This window comes from Grampus griseus, assembly GCF_964374135.1.
Source record: "Grampus griseus genome assembly, chromosome: 9".
Taxonomy (NCBI): Eukaryota; Metazoa; Chordata; class Mammalia; order Artiodactyla; family Delphinidae; genus Grampus; species Grampus griseus.
This window is the reverse complement of record NC_139003.1, coordinates 85,660,373-85,679,694: the sequence shown is the minus strand read 5'-3', so window position 1 is coordinate 85,679,694 and position 19,322 is coordinate 85,660,373. Positions and strand designations below refer to the sequence as shown.

General features: G+C 38.9%; 2 protein-coding genes across 4 annotated transcripts in view; one reads left to right on the top strand and one right to left on the bottom strand.

The window, feature by feature from the left end:
- The window catches only part of NAPEPLD (N-acyl phosphatidylethanolamine phospholipase D), a gene marked incomplete at its 5' end in the record, with an annotated part of 34,579 nt that extends 22,597 nt beyond the window's left edge, over nucleotides 1-11,982 (top strand). Inside the window, 4 exons of one of the 3 annotated variants that reach the window (XM_082662363.1) lie at nucleotides 287-602; nucleotides 840-933; nucleotides 4,372-4,486; nucleotides 9,380-11,982. In XM_082662363.1, coding sequence (XP_082518489.1) covers nucleotides 287-602; nucleotides 840-933; nucleotides 4,372-4,486; nucleotides 9,380-9,508 — 654 coding nt within the window. In that variant the 3' untranslated portion in view covers nucleotides 9,509-11,982. Of the gene's footprint in view, nucleotides 1-286; nucleotides 934-2,926; nucleotides 3,490-4,371; nucleotides 4,487-9,379 lie in introns of those variants that run through there. The other 2 variants (XM_082662361.1, XM_082662362.1) reach the window with 2 other exon arrangements.
- Nucleotides 11,983-12,119: 137 nt separating this feature from the next.
- The window catches only part of ARMC10 (armadillo repeat containing 10), a 30,303-nt gene continuing 23,100 nt past the window's right edge, over nucleotides 12,120-19,322 (bottom strand). Inside the window, exons 5-6 of the mRNA XM_082662366.1 lie at nucleotides 14,824-14,895; nucleotides 12,120-13,912 (exon numbers count right to left, since the gene is read on the bottom strand). Of these exons, the coding sequence (XP_082518492.1) occupies nucleotides 13,661-13,912; nucleotides 14,824-14,895 (324 nt within the window). The 3' untranslated portion in view covers nucleotides 12,120-13,660. The remainder of the gene's footprint in view (nucleotides 13,913-14,823; nucleotides 14,896-19,322) is intronic.

Sequence of the window (19,322 nt, the reverse complement as noted above, 5' to 3'; positions counted from 1 at the left end):
CCTTTAAAAATATTTCGTAAAGTCAGCAGTACTCAAAGTTTTAATTTTCCCTTTGTTGGTTGCATTTGGGAGTAACATCTTACATCACTATATGGTGATTATGGAGTCAGATTCAGAAGGAAGTATGCACTTTCAAGAAAAAAGCAAAAATAACAGATTTATCGAATGACTTCAGTTCTCCCCAAATAACCCTTCTCTCTGTAATTTAGGTCAAAAATGTATTTATGGTGACACATAACACCTTTTTTTTTAATAGCTGCTTTTCTTTCTTTCTTCATATATGTAGGAGCTTGATAAAGAACTCCCAGTGCTTAAGCCGTATTTTATCGATGACCCTGAAGAAGCTGGAGTGAAGGAAGCTGGCTTAAGAGTCACGTGGCTGGGACACGCGACAGTGATGGTGGAAATGGATGAGCTCATCTTGCTCACGGATCCTGTCTTTAGCACCCGGGCCTCCCCGTCGCAGCGCGTGGGTCCCAAGCGGTTCCGGCGTCCCCCTTGCACCGTCGGTGAACTGCCCCAGATAGACGCGGTCCTCATCAGCCACAACCACTACGACCACCTGGACTACAGTTCTGTCACTGCTCTGAACGAGCGATTTGGTAACGAGCTGAGGTGGTTTGTGCCTTTGGGGCTCCTGGACTGGATGCAGAAATGTGGCTGTGAGAATGTGATCGAGCTGGACTGGTGGGAGGAGAACTGCGTCCCCGGACACGATAAGGTGACGTTTGTGTTCACACCTTCCCAGCACTGGTGTAAAAGGACTCTGACGGATGACAACAGGGTTCTCTGGGGCAGCTGGTCTGTCTTGGGGCCTTGGAACCGCTTTTTTTTCGCAGGAGACACTGGTTATTGCTCTGCTTTTGAAGAGATAGGAAAAAGATTTGGACCTTTTGACCTCGCAGCTATTCCCATTGGAGCGTATGAACCAAGGTATGTAGATGTCTAAAGCAAGCATTCCTGCTACATGATAAATTAACTGGACTCCGAGTAATCTGTGGTTTTAATGGTGGACTTTGTTATACATTGGGTGGGGGGTTGGTGGGCCAGAGTCAGTTAAAATTTTTCTTTGAATTTTAAAATGCTTTAATTACAGTGATATCAGTTAAATAATTGTAGTTACTGAAATTATATTACCAAGAGAAAAGGACGACAGTTTAAAGAATTACTCTGCCTAGCCCGAAGTTCGTGTACTATTCCGACTAAAGTTAAACCTGTCGGCCAGTACTCAAACCTGACTCTTGGTCTTTCTTTCACGTGGAGGATACTCTCCATGAGTGGAATGCACCCATGCCCTGTCCTGTGTTTAGTGGAGAAAAAGGGCTTGGCCTATAGCATCAGTCCCTTGTGACGGTCTTACTGCAGGCAGCACTGAGGTTAGTCTGCTAAAGACATTGCTGCACTACTTACCACTTGCCCTGCAACCTCTCTGTACTGATTGCCTGTCTTCAGAGCACAGAGCAGATAAAGGTCACACGAGCATTTGAGACCCGGGAGATCCATCCGCTGCCTGTGTTTTCCTTAATACTGCCTATTTAAGGAAAAAGTGATTTTCAAGAATTCAGTTAGATTTCAGTCAACTCTGGTTGATATGTACAAGTTAAGAGAAAATAAACACTAAAAGTAGCAAAGTAGGGGCTAATTTAAAAAAAGGTTTTATTTTCTGAAGTGCATGCACAGACTCATACAGAATGGTATGTAGGATGGCATTTTATTTAGGTGATCCTACAAACAGAACACTGATACATAGATGAATTGAGCAAATCTGATCATTGGTTTCCATCAGATTGTTATACTTTTCATTAACTTTTTAAGTTCACCAAAACCGTTTCATTGCTAAGTATATTAATGCTTATTTCTCCCTTTTTTCTAGTTTCCTCATTTAAGGGACTAGATATTTTTACCTTACTAAAAAATTATTATAAGCCAATAGTAGTGCTTGAATTTCACTTGTCCACATAATTCTAATTCTGAATTCTAATGAAACCTCTTAAAACATCAGTCAACCTGTTTACAAATCAATTTTATATGGTATTGATCCTTATTCAATATATGTTCTTAGTATATTAGAATACTTCTTGTACTTGTGAAAATAAAATTTTCATATGTAGAAATATACAGACTTGTCATATACAGGTGATGATAAAATATGTACAGCCGAAGTACACAAATGCACTCACATAATTCCCCCTTGCTTCTTGCACTGCAGCTGTCTTGTCACTAAGATGGGAGAAGGATGGGGAGGACAGTATTTGCTCTAAAGAATTAAATTGGTAGTAGCCTCTACTCTGTATTCCAGTTCTCTAGTCAGTTCTAAAGTTTTATTTTTATTTTTTTTGGCCATGCTGCATGGCACGTGGGATCCTAGTTCCCTGACTGGGGATTGAACCCATGCTCTGTGCATTGGAAGCCTGGAGTCTTAAACACTGGACCACCAGGGAAGCCCCAGTACTAAAGTTTTAGAAATGTTGTTATCAACAAAACTTCAGAGTAGTCTATAAATGTAAGATGATCACACCCAAAACGATTTTCAATAATCTGCTTAGAATGTTTTCACCCTTACTTTTGGGATCTCCTGTCATCGGGCATTCTATCCAAGTCGGTTAGGATTTTGACTTTTTATTTTAATTTGTATACCAGAGTAAACATTTTAAATGTATTTCAGACATGAAAAGGAATATGTCTATCCCTTTGATTTGAAGAAAGGAATATGTCTATCCCTTTGATTTGAAGTAGGAGTTTTTAAAAAATCAATAGAGAGAAACAGCCAAAACTGTTTTCATCTTGCCCTGAATTCTAAGTGTCAGGAGATAAAGCAGAACAAGTGCTTCTCTAATCTCTTGTTGAGAACACAGTGGCTTTGTTTTGGGGCTCCCATCAGGCCCGGCAACTCCTAACAGTAAATAACAACGCTTGTGCTGTGCAGATGGATGAACTTTTCCATGACGTGTTCTACAAAGTGCAGCAGCCCCTCTGCTGAATCCAGATCCCTTAATCTTCACTGCAGTGTTCATTGCCAGTAGCAGACCCAGGATATAAATAATGTGAAGACACTGTTGTTTTACCTCTTCTAAACTGCTGGCTGAGGGGGCTTCCCTGGTAGCACAGTGGTTAAGGATCCGCCTGCCAATGCAGGGGACACGGGTTTGAGCCCTGGTCCAGGAAGATCCCACATGCCGCGTAGCAACTAAGCCCGTGCGCCACAACTACTGAGCCTGTGCTCTAGAGCCTGCGAGCCACAACTACTGAAGCCTGAGTGCCACAGCTACTGAAGTCCACGTGCCTAGAGCCTGCGCTCTGCAACAAGAAGCCACCACAATGAGAAGCCTGCGCACTGCAACGAAGAGCAGCCCCTGCTCGATGCAGCTAGAGAAAGCCGGTGGGCAGCAACAAAGACCCAACACAGCCAAAAATAAATAAATAAAATAAATTTATAAAAATAAATAAATAAACTGCTGGCTGGGCAAGCAAAGGATTTGCCTGTATGTAGTACATTTTACTTTTGTATCAGAAATAATTCTCCTGAAAGTGTTGGCTTTGTCAACTCCCTACTCTTTTGGAAGAATTCTGTGAAGTAGCTGCTGTACTTCATGCTTTGAATAAATTTTGTCTTGTTTAATCCTCACAATAACCCTGTGAAGTGGGTATAGTTTCTATTTCACGGACCAGGAAATGGCAGTTGGAGAAACTGAAGCAGCTCCAAAGGCATTCCCAGGAATTGGTAGAGCTGGGATTCACGCCCAGGCCCCCTGCCTCCAGAGCCGTCTCTTCCCAGGCATGAGGCAGCCTTTCACATTGCTAAACTCTATTTAGTCTCCCTGATGTACCCTTTCTTCTTGCCAAACCAAACACCTCATTCATCAGTTGTATGGTATTTAAATAAAATCCTTGAATAGTAACTGGATTTTTTTTGCTCCTGATCTTACAAATTATACACTAATTTTTGTTTCCTTTTCACTTTAGCACGTTAAAAAAAAAAATTGTTTCAGCAAGGTTATTTGCAACTGGAGTTTTGATTTCTAGTTCTTTACCCATTATTCTGTTTCTTTCATTCATACCAGGATTGCAAAATATCTGCTTTTTAAAGTAATAAGATATCTTCAGAGTAAATCATCAGTAAAATAAAAATACATGTGAAACAAAATCTACTATTCAAAGGGAAGTTTTGCTTGAGACGTATCTACTGTTATAGCAGTTTGTACAAGAAAGATTTTTATTTTTTTCCAGCAGAAAAGTGGACTGAAGGGAGATGGTTTTGCCTACTGTGATTTATTTCTGTGCAAAATGTTAAAGGTTGATTACATGAAGCAGTAATTAGAATTTATTGTATACTTAAAAGCCCAGATTTAATAAATTACTGTGTTTTATCAGGTGGTTTATGAAGTACCAGCATGTAGACCCAGAAGAGGCTGTAAAGATTCACATTGATGTGCAGACAAAGAGATCTGTGGCGATTCACTGGGGAACTTTTGCCTTAGCGAATGAGGTGAGTGTGATTGTGGTAACAATAACTCGTGACGTGTCTGACCGATGATAGGACTGATCACTGTACCCTGCAGTGTGTTCAGAAACCAAACTAGAATCAGAACCTGCGTGGTCATCAAGTGACTTAGGGTGGTAAATCATATTAATTAGTGAAACGATATTTATGTACAGTGGGAAAAAAAATCCTCAGTGCATGTTGTTCTTTTGGCTTATTTGTGTAGTTAATGAAGCAAGTGTTTATATAACCAAAAATGTGCGCAGCCTTAGTAAATAGAAAAATGAACCGTCATGTCATCCCTCTCACGGGAGGCTTTTGTTCTAGCAGAAGATACAAGACATGCACATAATTACTCAGAGTGTTGTAAAGTGGGACAGATAAAGTGGTCTCAGAGTCAGGGACTGTTACGACTTGCAGGGATCAGGGAGAGCTTCGTGGAAGAGTTGACATTTGAACTTGGCTGTGAAAAGGCAAGGAGGAAGGCATTTCAAGAGGAGGAAAGTGTGGGATTGGAGGCAGCAAGCATGGGGAATAGTGAGGAATCGGTTCAGCCACAGTATGGATGATAGGGAGGGCAATGGGGGAAGTGAGGCTGGACAGCTTGGAAGTTTTCAGAAGTATGTTATTCATCCAGTAAACACTGACTTGGTGTCTGCTGTGTGCCAGGCATTGGGATAAAAGGTGGTTTTATTCCTAGACTAGTACAGAAGAGCTTATTTTTCCTTAAGGTAGCTGAACCCTGGAACTCTGCTACTAGCCAGGGTTGTGGGATCAAACAGAAGCTTAGCAAAAAGCATTCTCTGCTTTCCTCAATCCAGGGCCTGCCCTAAGCAAAATTTAGAAACAGATGACTGAACTTGGCTTCTATTTTGCTCTGTGTGGCATCTTCCACATTCCACGGCCTCTCTGCAGGAGCCCTGTGCTTTCATGCTGATTTAAGCACTCCCTCTCTGTCCATTTCTGGCCTGCCCTCTCCCTAGTTGCATCTTATTCCAGAATTAATACACTGCCTGCCCCCTGCTGACTCCCCCCCAATCTGAATTCCCATTCTGCAATGCTGTGGCCCTGAGCCACACTGCTGGGGGACAGAATGGAATCAATAAGTGAATGTCCACGGGCATGGGAAGGGTGAAGGAGAATATGATGTGTGTGTGTTTCTGTGTCTGTGTATTTGGAGAAGGGGGAATTTGATACTGGTTTCCATTGGTTTACCACTATTATTTAGAAGCAGTGTCTTATTCCGTGTGTGTGTATGTGTGTTCCATATGTATATAGGTAAATATAGATATATGTATGTTTATGTTCTATATATAAAATATTTCAGCAACTTAGATGAAGTAATAGTATTTTATTGAACCTTGCAAAGAGAAGAATCAAGGATGACTCCTAAATTTTTAACTTGAGTAATTGGGAAGGTGGCTATGTTCTTTACAGAGATGGGAAGATGAGGAGAGAAAACCTCAGTCTTCAAGAGTTATTGTGTTATGCAGCCTTCAAGAATTACTGTTTTAAATCTAAACTTCATCTTTATTTCTTAATGAAATATAAAATACACTCATTTAGTCGTTTTTTTTTTTGGTACGCGGGCCTCTCACTGCCGTGGCCTCTCCCGTTGCGGAGCACAGGCTCCGGACGCGCAGGCCCAGCAGCCGTGGCTCACGGGCCCAGCCGCTCCGCGGCATGTGGGATCTTCCCGGACTGGGGCACGAACCCGCATCCCCTGCATCGGCAGGTGGACTCTCAACCACTGCGCCACCAGGGGAGCCCTCATTTAGTCTTTTTGACATTAGTTGCACAAATTGAGAACTGCGAGTTTGCTAAAGAAATTATAAAGTACATGGAATTTGGGGGGAGGATGTTTAGCCTATGCTTTGCAAACAGTTTTAAATGATTTGCATGTAAATAGTTGTAATAACTGCTTACTATAATATAAGCAGCTTAAGGATGTATTGACTTGGCAACACTTTAAAATTGTACGTACGGCAACATCTGATTCATCTAAGGAATGATGAGTGAATTTCCTAAATGATGTATTTAAGCACTTCAACTTAACCGACTAGTTTTGGTAGAAACAAACTGTAGGCACTACATAATATATGTTAACTTCTTAAATGACCAGGGTCTTTATTTTGAGTCTCTTCTGTTGGAGTAGATCATAAAACAGTGACCCCTTTGAAAGGGAATGTATGAGCTGTCTGGGGCTGGTTGCCTGGCCCTTAATGGGTCCACACTGCTGGGAGCTTCTGCTTTCACCACTTACTCTTTTTCTTTTCCCACATGTTCATCAGTACCATTTTTCTAGTTTCCATATATATGCGTTAATACATGGTATTTGTTTTTCTTTATGACTTACTTTATTCTGTATGACAGACTCCAGGGCCATCCACATCACTACAAATGACTCAGTTTTGTTCCTTTTTATGGCTGAGTAATATTCCATGGTATATGTCTAACCTACTACCTTGCTGTACACATATTGTTTGGTCCCATGGCTGTTGGGCATTTTTACCTTCCCTGCAGGATTAATGTGCTTGTACTAAGAGATAGCTATCAGCCACTCAGAGGCTTTCTTGCCTACTTCTAGAGCTCCCTTCTAGATGGTTGAAGCAGCCGAGAACTGACCTACGAAGAAACTCAGAAAGATACTGCAACATCAAAATCCATACTAAATTATAGCTTATAACTAAAGTTACAGTCTAGGAAAGACATTATTAGTGTAGAGCAATTGTGTAAGTGTATTGTTGGCCAAGACTTGTAGAGAGAGCACAGGGGAGAAAAAATTTAACAGAACAATTATTTTTCATTGGGAAAGAATTTCATCATTTTGAAATCTCTTAAAAACAATTTTGCAGGGGAAACTTCTTGACTTAGGCTATTATTTACAGTTAAATCTCATGGGGGATATATTAGCAATCTCCTATATGCATAAAAAAGACTAAAAGTGGATTCCTGTTGTCAACTAACCCATTAATAAGTGTCTCTCTCTAGGAATACCGGGTAACTAATGCACAGTTAACCTCAGTTACTCCATAGTCAGTGGGAAGGCATCCCTGACCCTCTAAACGTAGCCGTAAACCTAGAAGTGAGCAAGCGGGGAGAAAAGACCCACGTGTGGCCAGTAACTGTTAGCAGTGTGTACATCTGAAGCCACAGAAGACTTGCCTGGTTTTCCTAGTACATCACTGGCTGGCCCTCTCTGCTGCTAGTTCCTCGTCAGCAGGGAGTGCCTTAGGACTCAGTCCAGGGGCCCCATTTCTTCTCTAGTTGGTTACTCCCTTGGGCATCTCATTAGTCTTATGGCTTTAAACACCATCTACCCACTGTACCTCTCTAGCCCAGGTTTCCCCCTACAATCCATGTTTATGTATCCAGCTGCCTACTTGACTTCTCCACTTGGATGCCCATCAGGTACCCAAAACTTCAGTCTAAAACCAAACTTCCTGATCTCTCAAAATCATTTCTCTTAATCTCAGTAAATGGCAACACCCTCCTTCCAGTTCCTCAGGCCAAACCCTTCACTCTTTTTCTCTCATATCCTCCCTCCAGCTTTTCCCCACATGCAGTCAGCTCATCCTTCAGATTGTATTTAGACTTTGAGCACCTCTTACCCCGTCACTGATGCCACACTGCCCCTTACAGTCTGTTCTCAACGCTGCAGAGGGCAGCGACCTTTACCCCTTAGATCAGATTGTGACACTCCTGTGCCCGAAGGACCTGCAGCTTTCCATCACACTCCCAGTCAAAGCCACAGCCCTCACAGCTGCCTACAAAGCCTGGTGCAATCTGCTCCCTCAGGTCTTTGTTCAAGTTGCCATCTCCAAGAGGACTTCTTAGATGGTTGTATTTAAAATTAAACCTCCACCCCCGACACTTACCAACGATGTTCTACCCAGAACATGTCACCCACTCAGATACTGTTTCCTTTATTCATTTCTTATCTGTCTCTGTATTGGGATGACAGCTCTAGGAAGTTCACTGACCTGGCTGCTTTCTGGGTGCTCACCAGCCATTGCTGCATGGAGGGAAGAAGCAGACTTACCACCAGCGATCACAGTAGAGACTGATTTTTATTTCTGCTTTAATTTTAACATTTTATAGCTTTTCTAATTGAAATTGGGGAAAAAACCCTTTGTGTAATACCTGTTTTTTTCCTTTATTTGCTGTAAAAATAGCTACTATACACTGTAAATATTTAGCTCGAAAGAGAAATAACTGGTGAAGTGATTTCTTTTATACCTTTTGCTTTCTTTAACTGTAACACATGTTCAAGTGGTTTCAATTTATTTGGTAAACATTTGAGTATGTTGAAACATTCTTCAACAGTGTGCTGTCTTTATTTTTTTTTGAGTTATGAAAAGGTGAGGAAACAAAAGGTAACTCCACCTGTTAAATCTCTTTTCCTGAGGCCCCTCTTCAATCCATAGACTACAGAATCAGTATTTGGTTGGGGTTTGGGGATGACAACCCTTCTTCAGCCAAAAATATTTTCTCTAGCGTTTGCTTGTACACACATACTCTTCCTTATAATCTAGGTTTCTCTCCCAAACTATTGGTAACACTTAATTCTTTAGCATTGATTCCATTTAGACTGGGATTTCATGTAGGGAAATAGTGATCAGAGTTCATGCAGTCTAATCAGAGTTCATGCAGTCTAATAATGCTCAATCTAAGTTGGCCAAATTTGACATGCATGGTGTTAACAGATTGATAAATATGACATTTCTATTGGCTTAATGATTCTATATTAGAAAGTATGATGGACTCATTTGCTAATGCTTCAATGAAAAGGAAGAGCATTACTTTAAGTAGGCTGTTTGGTTATTTGTTTGACATATCCCCCCAAATATATGTATGCTTAATCTTTTTCCATTTTTGTTTCTCTCTGCCCTTTGCCAGCATTACTTAGAACCTCCAGTGAAACTGAGTGAGGCTCTAGAAAGATATGGACTTAAGACTGAAGATTTTTTTGTCTTGAAGCATGGAGAGTCAAGATACCTTAATACTGATGATGACAACTTTGAGTAAATATGAGCACAGGAGCTTTTAATGAAAAAGGCATCATCGGATATAAATCCAAAAAGACTAAGAAATTCATGAATATTACGATCTTTTACATTTGGAAACAACTTCTGCAGGTTTGTGTTCTATGTTGTAACCTGCTTAATATGATTGCCAGTTCTTATAAACAGAGAAGAGTTCAAGGTGGGTCATTTACATAATGAAGGCTAATGTAGATTTTAAGTCATGTCTCAGTGACATAAAACACTGCAATGGAATTTTTTTTACTAAAGCATTCTACTTTAGTGGTAGAGTTCTGAGATTATGAAAAACTGATTTTAAAAACTCATTTCTGTTTTTCTATTCTTAGGGGCCTTCTGCAAGGTAAGTCAAGGCTGACTACCTACCTAGATTTTCTCACAGGCCTGCACATAGAAACATATTTCTTACAGTCATGTTAGAGCAAATGATGACATTGATTCCCCACATGGTTATATGCCAAATGTTAAGAGATTTATTTTTTTAAACATAAAAACATAGGAGTTTGGGCTAAGTTACCATTTTTTTTAAAGAGAGGAATAATATACTCTGTGGCATACCTACAATCCCCAAATCAAAAGCCCTCTGAGCTGGGCAGAGGAAGGGGAAGTGTGGTTATGAGAACATGATTTGTGAAATGTTTTATTTTTAATCTAAAAGTCAGACCTGCTCAGCACAAATATAGCTGCAAGGAAATAATTTACAAAGATAAATGCAGATATTAAATGTTAATAGACCATATACTTTGAGTTAAATTTTATTCTTTCCATATTCCATCTTCTCTCTCTCTCTATATATATATATACTCATTATTTTTTCTGGTTTCTTAGCTCAAACCCCAGTATGTCAGTGAGCTTTATAAATATTTTCTGTTTTACATGATTCTCTTATATTTTATATTACATGATCCTTAAGCACGGTTCTACTTTTATTAAGCCAGTGTGGAATATTAGTGGTTAAAAAAAAAGACAGTGATTCTGGGAGTCCACTGCCCTGAGTTTTAGTCCTAGACAGGCTCTACACGCACTCCATTACTCTGAACCTTCCTAAATGAGAGAGCTGATTAGAGGCCCATTCTGTCTTCCCAATCCAGCCTCAGTGAAATGAACTTTATTCACACAAAATAATCAAAATAGGTTTCCTACACCAAATGCTACCCAGGTAGTGCCCTGTAATTTATTTTCACGTATATATATGCTTGTTAGCCACTTAATCTGACTTTTAATCCTGCTTCTGCCTTGGATTCTCTGTCACCTAAGCTCAGTGTGCCTCAGTGTCCTCACGTGCAACAAGAGGATGATTTTCACCTACCTCCCAAAACTGTGAAGAATAAATAAGTCTTTTTTTAAAAAAAAACACTTGGAAAATATAAGGGAGAAAATGATATCTTCAGATATCACTGCCTAATACAGGTAGGTAGATTTGAAAGTGGAAAATAGGCTAATGCTTTTGATAATATATGTTCAAGCACATAAGGACACTAAACATTGAGGACTAACAACTTTGTCTCCCACATTTTGTAAATTTGGAGAATAATAGCCAAGATAAATGTAAATAATATTTATCAAAATTTAGCATTTTTATCTACAAAGATGCAAATCTGTCAAGGGGAAATGTATATGTAATATAGCTGAATGTATATGATTCGTGGGCACTAAAGCACAAAAAATTTCCCCATAAACTTTCAGGAAAAAAAAACCACTTTTTCACTCCAAAGGAACATTTAGCAAACAGATGGGAATCAAGATGTTTGGCTTATGGTGGATTAGCTTTGGCATAGGTTGCCCTAATACTAGCCAGAGTTCTGTGGTTACCTTCCTTGCTGTTGCACGCCAGACGGAAAATTCATCTCTTACCTCTGCTCTATGAAGCAAGCCAAGCACATCTTGCTTAATTATTTCTTCTCCTTGAGTGGCCTTAATGTTAATTTTGTATTCACATGTACTGTTTAACTGAGGGGTCTCCAAGCACTTTAAATTATGTTCTAAGTTCCACTTAATTGGGCCTGCCTCATTTTCTAGGCTTCCTCCAAGCTGTAAGCTGTAAGTTTTATGACTATTTGCATTCCTTCCACTTTGACATTTTGTTCATTAGGAAGTACACTGAGCTTCATCTCTCCTATCCACATTTTGAAGGGTTTTATGTACAAAGCAAAAACAAATTTTGAAAAGACTAATCCACTCTGTTCCCTCCATTCAGTCTAATACATGTCATAATACCTTTTCATTTGTCTCATCCTCTAAGTCAATTTCATTTTCCTCTTTGATTAGCCAGCATCCATACCAACATGTAAGATTTTATTGAAATCCCTTTCTCCCGTGATAACTGAAGAACACTTTGAAACTCACTGCCCAAGAGGGTGGGACCATCAATTAGGAGAAACCCCACCCAAAAAAGGTAAGATGTGCCATGACCTACATAGGTAAAGATCGAACTGTGCACTTTCCCTGTGGAATTCTTTCTAGATGACTCCCCCTTTTCTCTAGCATTTTGACATTTCAAACTCAATGCTCTCATCTCCAGGAAACGTTATTTGTTCAAACTAGTAATAGAGGAAAAGAAGAGAGGGTGTTTTAGAATCCAATGCTGCTACTGCACATTGAAATCAAATCTTCGTTTTAATGTGTGTACATTTTGAATATATATTTTCAGTAAACAAGGAGGAAGATTAAGCAAAATTGTTATAAAGAAATGTGCCTTTCAGGGAGTTAATACTTATGTTTGCATCACTTGATAAATGATCCTTAGCCTTCATAATGTACATTATTACTGCTGTAGCTAATTTAGAATTTTCACATTTTCATCATATTTATACTGTAAAAATACATCTCCCAAGTTTCATTTCTGTATCAGGATAACCCTGATAAAGCCCATTTTTCTGTTTGAGGAGTTGTGACTTCCTATGGAAATCTATGTATTTACAAATGAAATTTAAAGTACTCTTCTCTTAAAGCTTTGCCTTAAATACATGACTAGGAAAGCTTCTGCTTACAAATTGATTTACTTAATAACTAAGCATGGTGGTGGTTATGAACTTGAATATTACAAAACCTGGAGGGGGGAACCTGGCTGAATTCGAATTGTTAGAGTAGCTTATGGGATAAAAATACTATTAAAAATAACTGCTGAGAATTTTTCATATCTTGTAATTTTAATCATGTAAAATATGGGTGAAAATGAATGAATAAAACTTCTTTCAATTAAGGGGAGAAAATAATCCTATGACATTTTTATTTAAAAAAATTATGAAATTTATGCCCAGAGTAAAAAATTCAAATGTACACAATGTACACAAAATTCTATGTACACACTAGAAGGTGTACATAGAAAAGTCATTTCCTTACTCCCTAATCCTATTCTCAGGAGTGTGGCTTTCATTCTAGATATATATACCGAAATGCCTATATATGAAAGAAGTGTTCTGTCCATATATAAGCATAAATTTTTTGATTTAAGAAAACCACAAATGGGGTCATATTTTTCTACAACATGTATTTTGAAAAACAACCATATTTCATGGATGTCTTTCCATATCAGCACATTCAGACTTGCTTCATTCTCTTTAAAGACTATATAACTGATTTAACCAATTGCCTTTGCCTTTGGATGGATTTTGATTGATCCCAGTATGTTATACACATCAAACTGAATGGGAGTGGGTGAGTACTAGGAAACATTTCTAACAGTTTACATAGACTAGAATAGATTCTAATGATTAGAACAGACCTGAAAGAGTGGCAGGTGGCCTTGGGAGTCTGGGATTGATCTCGGGTCCTTCCTAGGGCGCTTATGAAACATACTGCTGCTGTCCCAGATGCATAACTGCAAATCACTGCCAACAGTGGAAGGGTAGCTTACACATAAAAAGGTCACTGTCACTCCCTGTAGAGGATAACTGAAGTAGCTTAGCAAAAAGCAAAATAAAAACAAAATGGTTTCAGAACAAGCTCTTATTTTGGTATCAATAAAATGGTCCGAGACCAGGGCAAGTTGTAGCTGTGTTAATGATGGAAGGTGATATTTACTGTTTGTTTAAATTCAGCAGTTCAAAGAATCCCTTTGTAAGGAAGGTGAAAAATGAGAAGTTTATGTGTATTATTTCTAGACTGCATTACTCTTTGGAAAAATATGACCAACCAGTTAGAATTTTGGTATCATTGTTACCTTTTCCTTCACATCTGCATCATGGTGATAAACTAAAGCTCTCATTTTCTGGGCACATTCTTCTCCATATAACAGGTAAAACAGTGAACCTTCAGTGAAAGTTGGCTGAATAGCTAAACGGCCTTCCTTTTCGAGGCAGGTAGTTATATTCTGAAACAGTGTGAGAACTCGAAGAAGAATCTCCTTTGCTACATGGCCATCATAAAGGGAAAGGAATGATGAATCCACCTGAAGTAGGAAACAATGAAGATTAAAAAATATATGAAAACATTTTCCATGTGTATGTTCACATTTTAAAGCTGTAGTAAATGCATTTTAAAGATCTTGTCATAGAAAACTATCCCTAAGACTGCGTAACGTAAATGTGTAAAATCTTAGGCACTCCTATGTCATATAGTAATGGAAAAAAGAGGTTCTGTGTTTTAGCTAAAAGATACTATTTCCTTGGAATCCTAGAATGTAGTCATTTGGAAAAACACCCATTTCCTCTTTAAGATCCATCATATACAGTCATCATGGAAACTCATTAATTCACCAAACACAGTGTGCAGGGCATAGGGCTGAGCAGATGAATGACAGGGTCCCTTTTCTATAGGACGTGAGGTCCATTCTACCACAGCACTAACCTATGCTTCCTTCAAAATACCACAGCTTTTAACTGCTCCTTTCTTACATATTTTTGTCTCCTCTCCCTAGACTGTAAGCTCACGAGGACAAGCACCAGGTAATGCTGTACTCACTGGTGTATCCTGGCACTCAGCCTGGCATCAGGCACATACTGCGGCCTTCGTAAATACTAGTGTGTCAGTGGATACTAAGATACACTGAACATAAGCAGGTCAAATATAAAACGTGATGATATATAAGTACCCCAAATTGGACATAGACAGAAAAAATGTAATTCATTATTGCTAGGGAGAACTTTTCAAAACGATTTTTAAAAGTAAAATACGTTCATTACAGAAATTATAGGAAATTCATATCAGCAGAAAGAACCAAAAAAAAAAACCCCACCTCTAATATTGCTCCTCAGAGATAATCCCTGTTAATATTTGAGGTAAGTCCTTTCCTTCCAGATCTGTCTGTCCAAATCTATATATTTGTATGGACAAAACAAATATGTAAGCTACTGAACTTACTTTGGCACCAAGGAGTCCATCTGTCATGGCTGGATTTTCAGACAAATTCAAAAGCAGTTTTAAAACTTGAACCTGAAATAAGAACATTAGTTTATTTCAGACTAGCAAGCGTGGGTTTTCTCTCCCTGGCATGCTGTCCCCCAACCAAGTCCACATTTTAAAGTCCTGCCTATTCTTCAACGTCTGACTCAAATTTTCTCCATTCCACGAAGCTTTCTCAATTCCTCTTATTTAAAACCTTAGTTTTCCAATGATACTGATAGGGAGACAGGGAGAAAATAATGAACATCTTAGCTACCTACCCCTGGCACACAGAAATACCTAACACAGAGTAAGTTTAACATGTGTTACATAAATAATCTTTATTACGATTACTGTTAAGTGAAATATCTTTAGAACAAAAAAACGAATCTCTCAAACCTGTTTCTACTTCAAGTATGAAAATTTGGGGATAGTTTGGTTATGAAGACTAACAATATGGTGCTTTATACTAGGTTTCTATGATTCTTGGAGCTTATCGTTTCTATGTGAAAAACTGTACAATCATTTAACTACGCAGTGACATAAATAAGCAAATGTTATCTTATAGCTGACTAGCCAAGATATCAGAACTCATCACTTATAACTGAAAAGTCAGTAATAAAAACATTCAAATGGAATTCTTCCTTTAAAAATGCGAGTCGTGGCGCTTCACTGGTGGTGCAGTGGTTAAGAATCCGCCTGCCACACGGATGCAGGGGACAAACGTGTGGACACCAAAGGGGGAAAGTGGCGGGGGGGATGGTGGTGGTGGGATGAACTGGGAGATTGGGATTGACATGTATACACTAACATGTATAAAATAAATAACTGATAAGAACTTGCTATATAAAAAGAAAAAAAAATGAATCCACCTGCCAATGTGGGGGACATGGGTTCGAGCCCTGGTCCGAGAAGATCCCACATGCCATGGAGCAATTAAGCCCGTGTGCTGCAACTACTGAGCCTGCGCTCTAGAGCCCACGCTCTGTAACAAGAGAAGCCACCGTGATGAGAAGCCCACGCACCGCAACGACGAGTAACCCCGGCTCGCCACAACTAGAGAAACTCTGCGCGCAGCAACGAAGACCCAAGGCAGCCAAAAAAAAAATGCGAGTCATGTAAAAGTATACTTTCTACAAGATACTTGAAATTGCAGAAAGTGAGGAGCAGGGAGAGCAAACAGAAATCAGGAAAAAGTGACAAATGTGCCCTCCATTACTCCCTGGAAGAGACCCGGATATTATTATATAAACCTTTTTCGAATTACAAAGGCATTATGTGTTTACTCTAGAACATTATTTTTAACTACAGAAAAGCAGAAAGGAAAATGAAATTCACATTTCCATGACTAGAAATGATACTAAGTTTGGTATTTTCTCATATACATATCCTAATACACATTCCTTTGATCACACTGTACATATTAATTTGTTAAATAGAAAGATATAAGACTTTCCCTACTTTTACTATTTTTATCATTTAAAACTTTTAAATAAAATTAATACATGTTCATGATAAATTTCAAAGAGTGCAGGAGGATTCTGCACAGCAAAAGAAACCATAGAAACGATGAGACAACCTACAGGGTGGGAGAAAATATTTGCAAATGATGTGACCAACAGGGATTAATTTCCAAAATATACAAAGAGCTCATGAAGCTCAATATAAAAAAATAACCCAAACAATGAGAAGACCTAAATAAACATTTCTCCAAAGAAGACATACATGTGGCCAAGAGGAACAAAAAAGATGCTCAACATCACTTATTTCTAGAGAAATGCAAATGAAAAGTAAAATAAGGCATCATGTTCCATCAGTCAGAATGTCCATCATCTTTAAATCTACACACAATAAACACTGGAAAGCACACGGAGAAAAAGGAACCCTCTTACGCTATCAGTGGGAATGTAAATTGGTAACAGGCACTATATATTAACGCATATACATGGAATCTAGAAAATGGTACACATTAACGTATTTGCAGGGCAGGAAGAGAGATGCAGACATAGAGAAAGGACATGTGGACACGGGGTGGGGGAAGCGGAGGGTGGGATGAATTGGGAGCTCAGTACCGACATATACACCACCACGCATGAAATAGAGAGCTAGCAGGTACCTGCTATAAAACAGGAAGTTAACCTCGGTGCTCTGACACGACCTAGATGGGTGGGATGGGGGGTGGAATAGGCAGATGGGAGGGAAGACCAAAAGGGAGGGGATATAGGTATACACATAGCTGATTCACGTCACTGTACAGCAGAAACTAACACAATATTGTAAAGCAATTATACTCCAATAGAAAAAAAAAGCACGAGGGGGTATCAAGGGGTACCAGTCAGAATGGTCATCATCCAAAAGTCTACAAACAATACTGGACAGGGCATGGAGAAAAGGGAACCCTCCTACACTGTCGGTGGGAATGTAAATTGGTGACTGCCACTATGGAGAAGAGTAGGGAGGTTCCTTAAGAAACAGCTGCCATATGATCTGGCAATCCCACTCCTAGGCGTATATCCGGAGAAAACCATAACTCAAAAAGACACATACACCCCAACCTTCCTTGCGGGGCTATTTACACTAGCCCAGACATGGAAGCAACTAAAATGTCCATCGACGGGTGGATGGATAAAGAAGATGTGGTACATATATAAGGAAATATTACTCAGCCTTAAAAAAATGAAATAATGCCATTTGTAGCAACGTGAATGGACCTGGATATGATCATACTAAGTGAAGTCAGACAGAGAAAGACAAACATCATATGATATCGCTTGTATGTGGAATCTAAAAAAAAAAGATACAAATGAACTAATTTACAAAACAGAAACAGACAGTCTTCAAAAACAAACTTAGGGTGACCACCGGGGAATAGTGTTGGGAGGGATAAATTAGGAGTTCTGGTTTAACATATAAACACTATTTAAAATAGATAACCATGAAGGACTTACTCTATAGCTCGGGTAACTCTATTCAATATTTTGTATTTATCTAAATGGGAAAAGAATTTGAAAAATAATATGTATATGTATACCTGAATCACTTTGCTGTACACCTGAAACTAACACAACATTGTAAATCAACAATACTCCAATATAAAATAAAAAGTATAAAGATAGAAAGATAGAAATCAGCCGCCCGCTTTTAGACTCGTGACCTGGGTTTACGTCTCGTGTGTTAAAGGTGAGAAAAAATATATATAAAGTTAGAGTACAACTACAGATTAAACATGTATACGGTATTTTGTTTTGAAACCACGGTCTGTCCTACTGAACCGTAACTTTTTCTTGTGTCACATACGCCATCTTGTGGTGGCTCTAGGACATTTCTTTTAAGCCATTACTTTTGTTCTCATGGCAGATGTAGCAAACACAAGGTTTATTTAAATTCACCTTCTACTATTCGTATTTAGTTATGAATCAGTGTTGAACACAAGAGGTTATTATAGTAGAGTGAGATCACTTATTAAAAATAAAGATTTAAAAAATTCATGTTGGTGGTTTTTTACTAAGAAAATATCTAAAATGGATACATTTTTCCACTTACAAATGGATCATTATCCAAAAGTTCATTTGCAAGTTGCAACTTTAAACTCATTTTTTTTAAAAGACTTTTTTGAGGTGGACCATTTTTTAAGTCTTTATTGAATTTGTTACAATATTGCTTCTGTTTTATGTTTTGGAGTTTTGGCCAAGCGGCCCCGACCAGGGATCGAACCCGCACCCCCTGCATTGGAAGGCGAAGTCTTAACCACTGGACTGCCAGGAAAGTCCCTAAAGTCATTGTTTAATGGAGAAACAACTGGTGGTTAGCCTCCCAGACAGACGAAAAAAGCAAATTTTCTATCCCAGAAATACCTGCTAGGCAATGTAGTGGAAAAACAAAACAAACCAAAAATGAACGTAGTATTGTGGTGTGAGTCACTTTCAAAATGTCATAAAATATAAACCATCTCTGAGACAGATATATACAGCCCCAAGGCCAGAGGTACTTGGCTCTGAACACCACGTGCCTCTGAGCTTTTGGGCAAAGTAGCTGCAGAGAGAAACAGAAGAGTTTCCAACAGCTCCAATGCCATGCAGTAGAGAAAGTGCAGTTTCTATGGGGTCAAGGGCTGGAAGTTACCTTGCTCCCCTGGAGAGAGGGGTGTTGACGGGTGTGTGCATTGGGAAATTGCCTATGGATGGAGCATTATTCCTAAAATATTGCTAATACGATTATTACGTTTAATTTTGAATGCCTTCGGGTACATCTTGGACCAGATCTAAGTAAGTCTGGCTACCTGAAATGTGGAAAACCCATATAAAAACATCTCAGAACAAATTTTAAAAGGACTATAGTAAGGCTCTGCTGTAATCACAATTTGATAACCTCAGAAGTAACTTCAGTGAACTTGATTATCTGGAGTTTGGCTTCACATTTAGTCCTTCTAAAATGCTCATGCATTTTTTTCAACTCTGCCAGAGAACACAGACCAATAC